This window comes from Peromyscus leucopus, chromosome 7 (genome assembly GCF_004664715.2).
Source record: "Peromyscus leucopus breed LL Stock chromosome 7, UCI_PerLeu_2.1, whole genome shotgun sequence".
Taxonomy (NCBI): Eukaryota; Metazoa; Chordata; class Mammalia; order Rodentia; family Cricetidae; genus Peromyscus; species Peromyscus leucopus.
In genome coordinates, this window is record NC_051069.1 from 64,809,576 (window position 1) to 64,823,060 (window position 13,485).

Here is a 13,485-nt window from a genome sequence, read left to right on the forward strand (position 1 = left end):
AAACTCTCTAGACCTCTTTTGAATTGTAAGACAGGGAGAGTCAGTCTCAGGTGATAGGAACATATCTGGTTTGGAAACAAGCCACTTCCTGTGTTTTTATCTGTTGTATTGTGAAATGGAAAGGTGTTTGCAAAGGTATTTTTCAGCTAGAGATGCAGTAGTCCAGTTCACACCTGTGAATGGAAATTGCAATGGAACACTGGCTTCACACTTTCAATGATGCACATGTGTGAGAAAATCCACAGGGATACACAGAAGATAGATTTAACATGAAAGTGCAGAAGAATTTGTTTGAATATTATTGAGAACAAGTCTTATGTTTTCATATGCAGATGTGATACAAAGAATTTCTCCCATATAATATGAGCTTTCAATATTTAATACTTGAGAGGATGTTTTTTAAGGACATTTTAGTAACCTTGGCAATGTCAATACTATTAATTTCTCTTCCATTTTTCTCTATCTCAAGTAGCCACCACTTATCTCTAAACTGTAAATGCTGCATGGTCACTTTAATTTTTCAGTCCAGGCAATGTATCTACAGTTGCTTTCTTCCTTTGATTCCTATATTATTTCTAAACACAAAGATTTTAGTTCAAAAGTGTGACAACCATGGATGAAACAGGTGTTTTATAAGATAAAATGTACATTTTTTTTTTTCATTTTAAGCATGGTTTACAATTTTTGGTTGTATTTGTCTCAGGGAAAAAAGTAGTATATGATTTTATAATGTTTAGAGGAAAAATGAATAATTGTCAGGATAGACATTTTTAGTATATTTACTAATGATAAAGAAGGATATTATGCCACAATTGGAAAACTTTATTACATCATGCTTATATCATGAAACTTGAAGGTCATTTACATTCATAGGGTTACTCCAATGCAAACCAGATGGAGTGACAGATGGAAACAAGATTTGCTAATGTAACACAGAATTTGCCATAATGTTTCCCCCTTGCACATTTTCATGATGACCATTAGAGTACTATAGACATTGTCCTTCATTTTGCTGTCTCTGTAACATACTGGGACATACTGAGGTTCCAACATACATCCATCTACTCACCCGATGTCATTTTACTTGATGAAGTTTTTTAATAAGTTACCCAAAGTTAAATAACAATAGCACATGATCTTGTATGGGTTCAGGCTCATTCTTGGTCTCTACTCTCCTTCATGTCTCACGGAATTCAATCAATTGTCTGGTATTTGATTTTATATGGGAGCCAATCACCCATCCTCTCTGAAATTATGCCAAAGGGTAACTGTAAACTGACTGTAAGATCAGTTAACTAGGAAATACCCTCAAAAGAGATAAGATAATTCAAACATATCAAAGACTATAAAATGAAAAGTAAATATTTGATAATACACATAAATGAATACATTCTCAGACTTGATTCCAGCAACCAGTTGGAGTTAACATTACATTCATCCAGATACGTAACTTCATGGAAACCTATATCACGTGATGAATGACTGGGGTGCTATTGGGGCCATTATTGTTGAATACTCAGCCTTATGCTTCTTACAATATGCTGTCCATCTTTCTAAAGACACCAGGAGTCCTAGTTAGTCACAGGTGCTTTAAGGAGGAAAAGCCCATCTGTAATGGCTATAGAGCCCTGAGCTTACGTGAACTGCAGCCTAAGCCTTGTTGGTAGATGAAAGCAAAAGTAAAAAGAACCTCACCTATGATTTCTCGTTTCAGATGAGACTTTCCTCATCCTCCCTCAGCATGTTACTTTCAATTTTTATAATAATTATCATTTTATTGGATCAGTTTAGTGCAGCTCCCCACACAATGTTACTCAAAGCACTATAATTTTATTCCCATGGGCAAGAGGAATATCAGGTTCTCCATGGGAACTCTTGATGTTTCTTTCCCTATCACTCCTGCTGATCAGTTGCACAAGCAATGCTGTTCCATGAAATTTCCTGCTGTAAGCCAGCCTGAAATTCATGAGTTCTCTGACAAGACAGACTAATTGAGTAGGGGACACCTTATTTTCCATCTTATACAGCTTTGTTCATTCCCTTTGGCTTAATATTTAAAATGGGTTTCAATTGGATTTTGTGGAAGCCCCATCATATCAGACAGTTGGTAGTATCACGTGAGACTTGAGGAAGGGGTTGGCCAGAACTGAACTTGACTTTAATACAAGACCATGTTCTATTATTGTTTAACTTTGGGTATTTCTCCCCTAGGAGGAGGACAGAGGAGAACTAACCAGCTCCAGGACCAAGGTAAGAGGGGAGTTTTCTTTCAAAAGAATGGGTTCCATCCATTTGAAGGAAACCCCTCCCCCACCTATTTGTTAATCCCTTTTTCTTTATACATTTATATTTTTTAACCCACCAGCATTAGGAAAACAGCTTGTTACCTATGCATAGTAGTTATTTCAATATCTACTTACAAATTTTATAAAAAGATAAAAGGCAAACCTTCACACAAGTTATAATAGTTGTATGCTACTTCACTCATTTTTTCCATCCTCATTAAATATCAATACCAATCTTCCATTGAGATTTAAATTCTTTATCTGTTCATTTCTCTGTATATATAATATTCATAGTTATCAATCAAACCATAATAGGCAAGAAAGTACAAAAATATTAAATTAAACTCCAAAATGTTTCTCACAAAATACGTTATCAAGAAAAATTTTAATAAAAGATGCTGTTGTTATAAATTTTATGACATACATTTTTAAAATAAAATCAGGCTAAACTTTCAAGCTGAAGTAATATAGCCTTAGTAAGTTTTTTTAATGCGCTATATGAAAATTATAGCTAGAAAAATAATAGGAAAGGAAAATGGTTTCTTGAGCACAATTTCCAGCTTCTGCTACACCCTCCCTCATTGACCTCTTGATGTTGACTTTAATATTTTCCATAGTTTACCTTCTTCATTATTGTCTTTGAAGTCATCAATATTTCCTGTGTTTGGTGTCTTTTTCACATTGTTTTTCCACAAAAGAGTTCCCAAAGGAAGATACAAAGATGTTTTCTGACTCTCACACACATGCTATAGCACACATGCCCCCCCACACACACACATACACACAATAAAAAGAAAGAAATAGAATTTAAGCTTTGTCATTTTTAATTAATAGTAATTATTGTGCATTGGAACATATTTGTGTTGTGAACACTGTTGTCTCAAGGATAGGCAGTTAAGGGACCAGAAAGAAAATCATTCAGTTTATAAAGCACTTGTCATGCAAACCTGATGACATGAACCCAGGTTCTCATAACCCATGTAAATAGTAACATGCATAGTCCCAGCACTCCTGTCGGGGAAAGAGGCTGAGACAGGAGAATCTCTGGAAGATCATCAGCCAGCTAACTTTGCTTACATGGGTGTGAACAAAAAAAGACTGTTGTCAACATGATGGAAGAGGAGGCTCACCACCTGTTTGTCCTCTGGCCCCACATACCACACTACTGCATGTCTGTATTCACTCATATGAGTACATACACAAACACCTTATAATGACAAAGATGTTTTTAAAGTAAAGTAAGATAAGTGTGGGACAGTTACCCATCAACCCCACAGCTCCCCAGAGTTTTCTTGAATTTGAGCAGCAGGAAATATTAGAAGGATTTAGGTTGTGGAGATAAACAGATAGAAAATAAAGGATAGGTTCCAGAGGGCCTGGAATCTATTCTAATGAGCCCTGACTGGCTCTGCCCCAGGGTGTTTATAGAGATGGCAAGGGGTGGAGCAAAAGACCTCCCCCCAGCACAGCCAAATGCAGACCATCTCAGACACCTGCACTCAGGCCCATGGTCCTAATCCTCCTCCTCTATGCAGACCTGCTGGGTAAAGTCACGAGGAACCTGAAAACGGGCTCCCACAGATAAGCAGATAATACCTTTATGGAGAAAGGTATAAACTCAATGGTATCTTTAAGAACTGCAAAACAGACTTAGAACTCTTTGACCAGAAATCTTAGTGTTCTTCCTTTTCTGAGCTGACAATATAGCCCTGAACACTGGAAAATCCAGACACTTTTCTTTCTTTAGCTAATCCTTTGTGTCAAACAGTAGTTTTACCACTCAGGTTTTTTTTTTTTTTTTTTTCTATTTTTACTATTCTCCCACCTAACTAAAAGCCAATAAGAAAGATAAGATTATGAGAGAAAACCTAGTATCACAAATATTATTTTGTATGAATAAGATCCAAATACTTGCCTATTGCAAAGGAACCTAAGATCTTATACCAGAGAAAAAAGTTAAATCTGTTCTCACCCAAGAATATTTACAGAAATTCTAAAATATTTGAAAGTAAAAGTGAGCTAAATATATGTATAAAATATGTAGTGAAATAAATTTTAGTCAAACAAACTAAACATGCAGCTGGAATTTGGTCTCTATTAATGACAGATATGACATTTAATTTGTCAAATGACTGTATTAACTATTCCAATTAGTAAGTTTAGTGCCAGAAGTCTTATCTAAAGTTGTTTTACAAGCTAAATGTAGTGATTGGAATGGATTTGCAAAAGGATCTTATGTGGGCCTTTTGTTTTTAAATACAGATGGTAATATTGTATTCTCCTTGATATTAAAATACCAATTATATCTGATTTTATCAGTGGTCTTTCCTACTGGAGAAACAAAGTGTGTGAGTGATCGATCCCTTTAGTGATAATCCCAATGAAACACCAACCTCAATTATTTTGTTGATAAATTACCTCTCATTATTCTTATAGAGAATGTTAATATTTCAGTGTTAATATTTCTTGCCAACATTTGATAGAAAGGTTTGAAGCATTTTATTTTAAAGCATACTTTATATCATATATTCCCACAAGTCTGTTGGGCTCCACAGCAGGAAGATTCCCTTTCACTGGCCACCACATTAGTCTTGTGCTTTAACTGTGTCCCTGCAAAGGTAATTCCATGTGGTACCAGTTGCAGAGTATCATATCTATGGCTTGTTTTACATCTGGACTGAGATAAAATACCCTAAGATACAACTGCTGCTCTCTAAGCAAGCAGAGCACAAACACACATTACATTGCAAAGAAGCCTGTGACGGAGCTATGACTGCCCCACACAGAAGCTGTCATCCTTCTACAATCTGAGGTATCTGAGAGAAACCTTATAAAGAGGTCTAGATAGATAAGTCAGTAAGTGGGCAAATAAATGATGTAGGAAATGTGAGAGGAAGGAGGAAAGAAATTACTGATTAAGGAGCTATTCAATTTCGAGTCAATTCTAAGCAAAATACCTTTGGAGCTATCAGGAAACTACCCTGGCTAGAGGAAGAAAGAATGTGCCTAGAGGATGAATGTGCTGAATAGATTCTACTCCAGCGCTGAGTAGGTGTTGCCAGTGAATAATAGCCTTCAACCTTAGACACCCCTTTTCCCATTTGTTGAATAGAGTCAGCCTTATCATATGATAAGAACATTATACTTTAAAAATACAGATAGGCCTTGAATTTCAAAAAAGCTCCAATGATATCTTGAGGCAGTCACGAATCATGGAAAAGGTATTTGTCAGTGTGTTATATCCCTGCAGAGAATAGAGTTCATTCTGGCTTTGGGCACTGTGGGAGTGAAACGCCAGTGGATTGGTGCTAAGTGATAAGGGCCAGTGCTGTGGAAATGAAAATATGAATTCAGGGGCACTTTTCATAATAACAGTTCTTAAAGATGGTTGACCATAGTAATGGAAGGGAAATGAAAATTAAAATTAGATTTGTATGTTTTTATCCTGCTATTCCTTCTGAGTAAATTTTCTTATTTAGTATAAAAGATCAAAAGGTTTTCTTGTGACAATATTCTTAGGAATCCAAAACTTCAAGATTAGATAACTGAGAACGTTGTATTCAAATATGCATCTTATTCCAACCTTGGGAGAAAAGGCTGTGTTACCATGTACTTACATTACCACCATAAAGTTTATTGGGATCACTTCTTAAAGAAGATTGCCTGCAGCTGTTCTGTCAATATTTAGGAAGTAGGTGTTGCATTGACAAGGCCATCTGCCTTTCAGGTTTTAAGTGAATATGGGTGTAATAGCGAGGTCAGAGATACCAAATTACTCATGCAGAGTAGATATAAGATCCCACAGCTTAACCAGAGAAAACCCCACCAAGTCTGGCAAACTTCTCAAAAAAACACACATTCCTCAGAGAAACATAACAGAATGGAAATAGCATTGAAACACAGGAAAGAGCTTTGACAAGGAGAAGAATGTCAAAGTACTTGGGAAAGAGCACTGGAACAGAGAGCAGATGACTCCCAGCCAGTGGGGCTTTGCTGGACAAGTCACCTAACTGTCATTAGGCCTCCGTGATCACATCTATGAAGTGAGAAAGGAAGATAACCTCTAGCCCACATGTTGACCCCCAAAATTCTCAAGATTCTAAGTCCTTAAAGCTGTCCTTGAAAGTTCTTAGGAAGCAGGCAAATATATAAAAGGAAACATGGCCTGTGGTTCATGGAATAGAAATTATATTAGTAAGAATAAGGAACAGGATCTAGAAGGTAAAAGAATCCATAGTACAGAACAGAGCAGAGTTTGCACAGTTTGTACTCATCACAGCAAGGCTTAGGCATGCATTGCACCATGTTGTAAAGCATCCCCCATGCAATGACTGACAGCAACCAGTTTTCAGTTTTCTGAACTGTACTTTAGACTATAATGACATCAGCTTGAAAAGCAAGTTCTATTCCTGGAAAACATAAAACATCTTACAATCCAGCTGTTGTGGTCTCATCCAAAGCTACCTTTTGTAACACTTGCAAGCAGCAGAAACAGTGAGGCAGAGAAGAGGAACACCATAGATTATTTAAAGCCTCAAAGGAGATCTACTATAAAATGAAATTTTATATTTAATCTACTATAAATTTAAATTATATATGTAAGATGGATTCCTTGATATTTTCTCAATTTATTTAAATATAACTGAAAGTATCTTTGACAATTTTCCCATCAATGTATCATGTAGTTATTTTTAAAATTTCTTTTATGATATGTTTACTTAATGATCACAAATTGATGTAGAACCCAGGATATCACTTACAAACAAATGAGAGACTCAAAACTTCTCTAATGAAATTGTGTAGCCAGCATGGTATCAATTTGGTTTTGTATCTTCTGGCTCTAATAGGCATGCACAAAAGAAGTCACATTTGCTTTTAAAACAGCTGTTGCTAGAGTCTACAGCAGAAATTTGAATCTATGTGCATCACTAACTTTCCAAAGTTTAGGAACCACCTGTAATCATGTTCCAGTTAATGTGTGTATCTTTGTTCATGTTATTGATAAAACATCCAGCTTTCATCAAATCATAGAAGAGACCCATGATTGAATGTAGGTAACAAATTATAATTGATGATCCAAAATTAACAATATGAAACTAGACTCCATGAAACAGTGGTGAAGATTAACCTTAAAATACTCAACATTAACATAATTTATGGGCTAAGGGTGTTTACTTTTCAAGCACAGGACCTGAAATCAAATCCCTAGAACTTATTTATTTATTATTTATTTATTTATTTATTTATTTATTTATTTATTTATTTATTTATTCTAAAAATGGGCATGGTCATCTCTAACCTCAGTACTGTTGGAGTCCGGGGACAGGAAAATCACTAGAGCTTGCTGGAGCCAGCCTAGATCCAGGCTTAGTGACTGATGCTGTCTCAAGGGAATAAGGAACCAGGTTATAGAAGAAAACACCCAATGGTCTCCTCTAGGCTCTACATGAACAGGCATCCACACCTGAACACACACACACACACACACACACAGAGAGAGAGAGAGAGAGAGAGAGAGAGAGAGAGACAGACAGACAGACAGACAGACAGAAATTGAACATTTCATGTCACAATCCATACCTAAGGCTCTAAATGCCTAGCAGACAGCTTCATAGTAACCAGAATGATCCTTGAAGACTAACCTCCTTTAGACTTACTTCTCCAATAAGAATTGGATGTGCACATTCCAAAGAACAAACACCAAAACATGTTGCTGGAAGCAAGTGCAGTAACTATTCATTTGTTCAGCTCTCTGGGGCTTTGTTGAAGCATAAAATTTGAAGGTCTCCCTAAGAATTTATTTACACTTAGTCTCCTATATACCATCTAAACCAAGTGGCCTCCAGCCCCTGGCTCAAGAGACAAAACCAACTGCACCAAAAAAAATGGCATACTTCAGGCCAGCCAACGTTTCCTGAGCTGCTTGACAATAGCTCTGAGATTTAGCTTCTTTAGATTAGAGTTGGTACAAAGTAGTAGAGAAAGTTTGGTTGAACACAACAGTTCTATATGTCTGTGCCAGTTTCATTTCTGTGGTTGTGATAAAATGGCAAAGAGCAACTTACAGGGGACAAGGTTTCCTTTAGTTCACAATTTCAGGTTATAGTTCAACACAGTAGGGAAGTCAAGTTGTGGAGTGAGCTCCCAGTGAGTTTCTAAGAGCAAGGGAACTCAAAGGAAATCCTGACATCACACCTACCGTAAAGGTCAGAGGGAAATGAATATATGCTTGCTCTGCTAGCTTTCTTTATTCTTGTACAATACAAGGCCCCAAACCCAGGAATGGTGCCACCCATTTTCAGTCTCTGTTTTCCCACATTGACCAAGACATGTCGAAAGGCCAACCTGATTGAGACAATCCCTGCTGAGGCTGTCTGCCTGGGTGACTCTAGGTTGTATCAAGTTGACAATTCATTGAATCATAGAAAATACTTGAGAGGGTTTATTTTTGTTTATTAGTTTTAGTTGCTTGGATTTTAGTAATAAGTCCCATTGCAGAGAATTTTAAATGAGAAGGGAAGCATAGAGAGCAAGATGTAATTAAAATAATTTTAAAATTTCTTTACCTATAGAGTAATTTGTTGTATTTTCAAACAGTTTTTGGTAGCATTGAAAATATGGATAGCTTATTTTCACAGTGAGATAACAATGAACCTACAGATCTATTTAGTTTTTCTTTTTGGCATTAAGCTATATACTATTTTACCTATTGATTTACATATTGATTTTAATGGATATAAAACAAAGTCACATGGATTATTAATATTTTCAATTTATGCAGCCGTATAGAATGCAGTTATATTAATCTAGAAAAATTTGGTAGAGTAGGGTTAGATCTAAGCATGTGAATCTATACATAGTAAGTGCTTCTGATATTTAAATCAAGCTTCTGTAAGAGATATGGGCCAAAAATCAACTTAATTCTTTCATTTATGAATTGTATTTTCTATCTTTTGACATATAAAAATACTATTGGATTTGTTATAAGGTATTCTGCTAACATATTGTCTGATTTCATAGGATTGTTTCCCCAAAGGCAATCATCTTAAAGTTCTTAATAAAAAAAAAATTCATTTCTTTTTAGCTTTTAATTCTATCATAAGTGTTAAAATGTCCATATTATTACATTGCTGACTATACTGAACATCAACTTTATTTTTGTCTTTCAATATAAATAAAAAAATAAACTTGCATAATTTTAATTCACCAGGTTAGTTAGTGCCAAGTAAAGTTGAATTACTTTTCTGTGCTTTGCATTTTCTGTTAGAAATTGCTTAAAATTACTTTTTCTGGTTCTAAAGAAATTTTGTCTTTCATATAATTTCTTACTAGTTCACACAATTTTGATTGTTTTTGAAAAAAATATGTTAGGATTTGTTGGCGTCTTTGCAAAAACTCATTTACGTAAATATTGTAGGCACTGTAATGCCAGGTACTTAAATTGCATCAGGATATAATATAAAGAAAACTCTTCAGAAAAGACAGCAGAGGCTTTAAGCGGAGGAGAGGTGTTTTACATATGTATATAATAAAGGGGTCCTTTCACATCAGGATGATAAAGTAGTAGTACTATCTTACAGTAGTTAGGACAAAAGACTTTGTCAGGTGGTTAGAGTATGGCATCTTAGAAAATAAGGAAATGTTTGTTTTGTTAAGTGAAATGGGACTGAGTTCATTTCAGCCAGAGTAAAGAAATTATTGAAAATTATTCATCTACAAACAATACGTGTATCTAATATTGCACTGAGAGATATTTACTAAATCTAAGGGTATATATTATTTTACATTCAACTTTACTGTATAATTACAGTAACTATTTGTATTTTGAATATTAAAGTTATACCATTTGGGCCTGGAGAAGGGATTAAGAGGGTAACAGTATTTACTACATGAGCATGAGTACCTCAATTCAAATTCCAGCACCTACATTAAAAAAAAATGTCTGGATATGGCCATGTACACTCATTAACTCTACCATTGTGGGGTCCAGAGACCATGAAATGGCCGGAGTTTGTTAGCCACCAGCTTACTAACTCTAGTAGAAAATTCCTAACATCCTCCTCTGCCCCCTGACACATTTGCACATACAGATTCAGATATCAGTGAGCATGCTCATGCACACACATATGTCATACACCTTTGTCCCAACCTTAAGCATTGTAAATTTGCCCCATTTATTTTAGATAGACATGGTATCAGATGTATGCTTTAATGCCTCACCAACAGAAAAATAATTACACTGCAAGATAAATGGATTAGAAATAAGAATAAGGCATGAAGCATGCAGTGACTACAAGAGCATGCATATCCAAATCAACAGAAGTTCATGAGAAGTCATTTGTGGAGGCACAGGAAGATGTCTCACCCTGGGATAAACGTACCTTGCTTTAGAAAAGGCTTACTTTCATTAGACTCCCCAAAATGAGGAAGTGCAAACATTTCCATTTCTTTTTTTTTTTTTTTTTTTTTTTTGGTTTTTGGTTTTTTCGAGACAGGGTTTCTCTGCGTAGCTTTGCGCCTTTCCTGGAGCTCACTTGGTAGCCCAGGCTGGCCTCGAACTCACAGAGATCCGCCTGGCTCTGCCTCCTGAGTGCTGGGATTAAAGGCGTGCGCCACCACCGCCCGGCACATTTCCATTTCTTAACTCCTATTCTGCACTTGGTTTTATGTGTCTCTTCAAAAAAGAACAAAAAGATTTGTTAGGAATTATTGGAGTCTGAAAATTATTGAAAATGTGGTGGATTTTCAAAATCTCATATTGGAGGAGTAGTTCCAGGAATAAAAACCCTCAGAACTTTCCAGAAGTCCTGGAATTTACTCAGAGATTTACATCTTGTTCCAAAGCAGTCACATTCTCTACGGTAGCACTCACTGCTAGAGAAAGGTCATTGGAGAACTGTTCTTTCTTAAACTTCTCATGAGGCATAAAATGCAGGGCAAATAAGTGAATAATTACCTGGGTCCTCTCTGAGCCCACAAAATCCATCACTTACAAACCTGGGGTCCCAGATGAAGCTCTTACATTTGGCAATAGTGTGGCCAAAAGTTATTTTTCCACCACCACCACCACCTTTTTTTAAAGAAAAGCATTTGTTTTCTTTTGACTCTAAAATGCATTTAATACAAAAGGAATAACTAATGCAAGACACAGTCCACAATGTCCACTCTCCTCTGTCTGTTCTGCACAACAGCTATCATAGCTTCCTTGATGGTTAACTAGGCAAGAATATCCCTGGCAATCAATAAGTGTTTCTGATATTGGCTTTGAAGACAATATCTGAAATGTAGAAATGAGTTTCCAGAGCAGTAATAAAAATACTCAGCAGCAGGGATTTGCCTTCTCTGTTCCTGACTAACCTGACGTGTTATGACCTCTGTAGCTATGGTTACCATCTTTCCTTAGGGGTTCCTTTATCACTTCAACTGAATAAAAAGTACTTTTTAACTGTTCTAGTAAAATTAGTGAAGGAATGTTACATATTTTAAGTCATCTGATGATTGTTATTAGTACTACTATATAAAAAGTAATTCATTTCTTAAGACAGAACAGATTCAAATCTATGCACATGCATGTGTTTTACACTGCAGTTTAAAAAGCAATCCCAGGAGGCCTTGAGACAACACAAATCTATTCCATAAGAAAGTAACTTCTTTTGTCACATAGTCATGAATTAACATGGAAAAAAATTTGGCATACTGAATACAATCTCTAAACAGTACAGCTCTTTTCGGCCTTCTACACTGTATTATTTTTAAAAAGTAAATTGTATACCTAATGGTTTAAGCAGACTTAACCAAGGGACCCCAAGCTTCTACAAGAGAAGTGTGTGGATTAATTGTGAACTGGGAAGTTGTTTAACTATTGGTCAAGTGTATATATCTTATCAATCAAATATAGATATATGTTTATCTGTATGGATAGCAGTGTGAAACTAAATTGTTTTTACATGGCCTATTTGACGGTATGAGAAAGACAATATCTGAGAATAATTTTGCAAAGAACTTGATTCCAAACAATCTTCTCAACACACAGCTTTATTTTCTTTATTCATTTCTTTACTTTGCTTTTTTGTTTGATTCTTTATTTTCTATTGTGCTGTGAAACTGTCTTTGGGTATGACTAATAACTCTGTTAAATAACCCTCTCATGAAATGTTTTTACTTTGAATCAAAAGAATATATGAACCAACATATGAAATAACTTGGATACTACTTCATTTTTAAAAATTCAAGCTAATATGAATGTTCAAAGCTAAAGCATATATAAGAAGAATTTCTAAATAGGAGACTTTAATATTTTTCATTCACTGAAGTCAAACTTGCTTATTTTTGTGGGACTTATTTTTTGAAAGCCTAAACAAATTTAAGTGACTTTTTCTTCACAACAGATTTTTTTAATTAGACATTCCTTATCTTCACTGATTGTGTGTGCATGCATACATGCATTTTAACTTGGTCCTATTGGTGATAAAATTGACTAATTTTACTCCACTAATGTAGCATTTGCTTCTGAATGTAAGAGGAGCTAATTATTTAATTAGCATTTAAGAAATAGAAGTCTAACTCTTGAACTCAAGCATAGTTTCCCCAGGAAAAGTATATACTTTCCAAGTAGTTCATCCTCTCCAAAAATGAAAAACAGTCATTTACCTGAAATACCAGGAACACATTTTAAGAGAAGAAACACATGAATAGACAGTTTAGTGTTAAAATAGCCAAAACCTGTTGTTAGGCAGCTAAATATTTTACTATTAAATCATGCTGACCATGTATATGTTTGTTTTATTTGATTGGTAATTCATTTGGCTTTAAGAAATCACCAAACTTAATGCTTCCCAAACAGCACAGACAGATTATTTGTATCTACATTTCTAGAGCAGATTAAGCCACTCCCAAGATTTAACAAAATTCCTGTTAAATGCTGAGAAGTCCTCTTGAAAGAGTCAATGGGTCATTTACAATTGTACCATGAAAGCAAGAGAGACCAAACACGTGGAAGGCAAAAGCTTATGACCCTTTTTAAGGCTCTTTGAGAACATTTAGAATAGAATACACTGCTGCTATTTCTCCACAGAGACAACAGAAGTAGACAAAATCTCATCTAGAATGGTTCTTGTAAGATGCATTATGATGTTCTGGGGTTCGACTGCAAATTTAAACAATCAAAATGAATTTGTGATTCTCATTTCTAAATTGCATC

General features: G+C 35.4%; 1 protein-coding gene across 10 annotated transcripts in view; it reads left to right on the forward strand.

Moving 5' to 3' along the window:
• The window catches only part of Gria4 (glutamate ionotropic receptor AMPA type subunit 4), a 397,921-nt gene that overhangs the window by 367,069 nt on the left and 17,367 nt on the right, over positions 1-13,485 (forward strand). Inside the window, exon 16 of one of the 10 annotated variants that reach the window (XM_037207793.1) lies at positions 2,212-3,759. The exons of the other annotated variants lie outside the window; for them this stretch is intronic. Coding sequence (XP_037063688.1) covers positions 2,212-2,233 — 22 coding nt within the window. The 3' untranslated portion in view covers positions 2,234-3,759. Of the gene's footprint in view, positions 1-2,211; positions 3,760-13,485 lie in introns of those variants that run through there. 10 annotated transcript variants of the gene reach the window in all.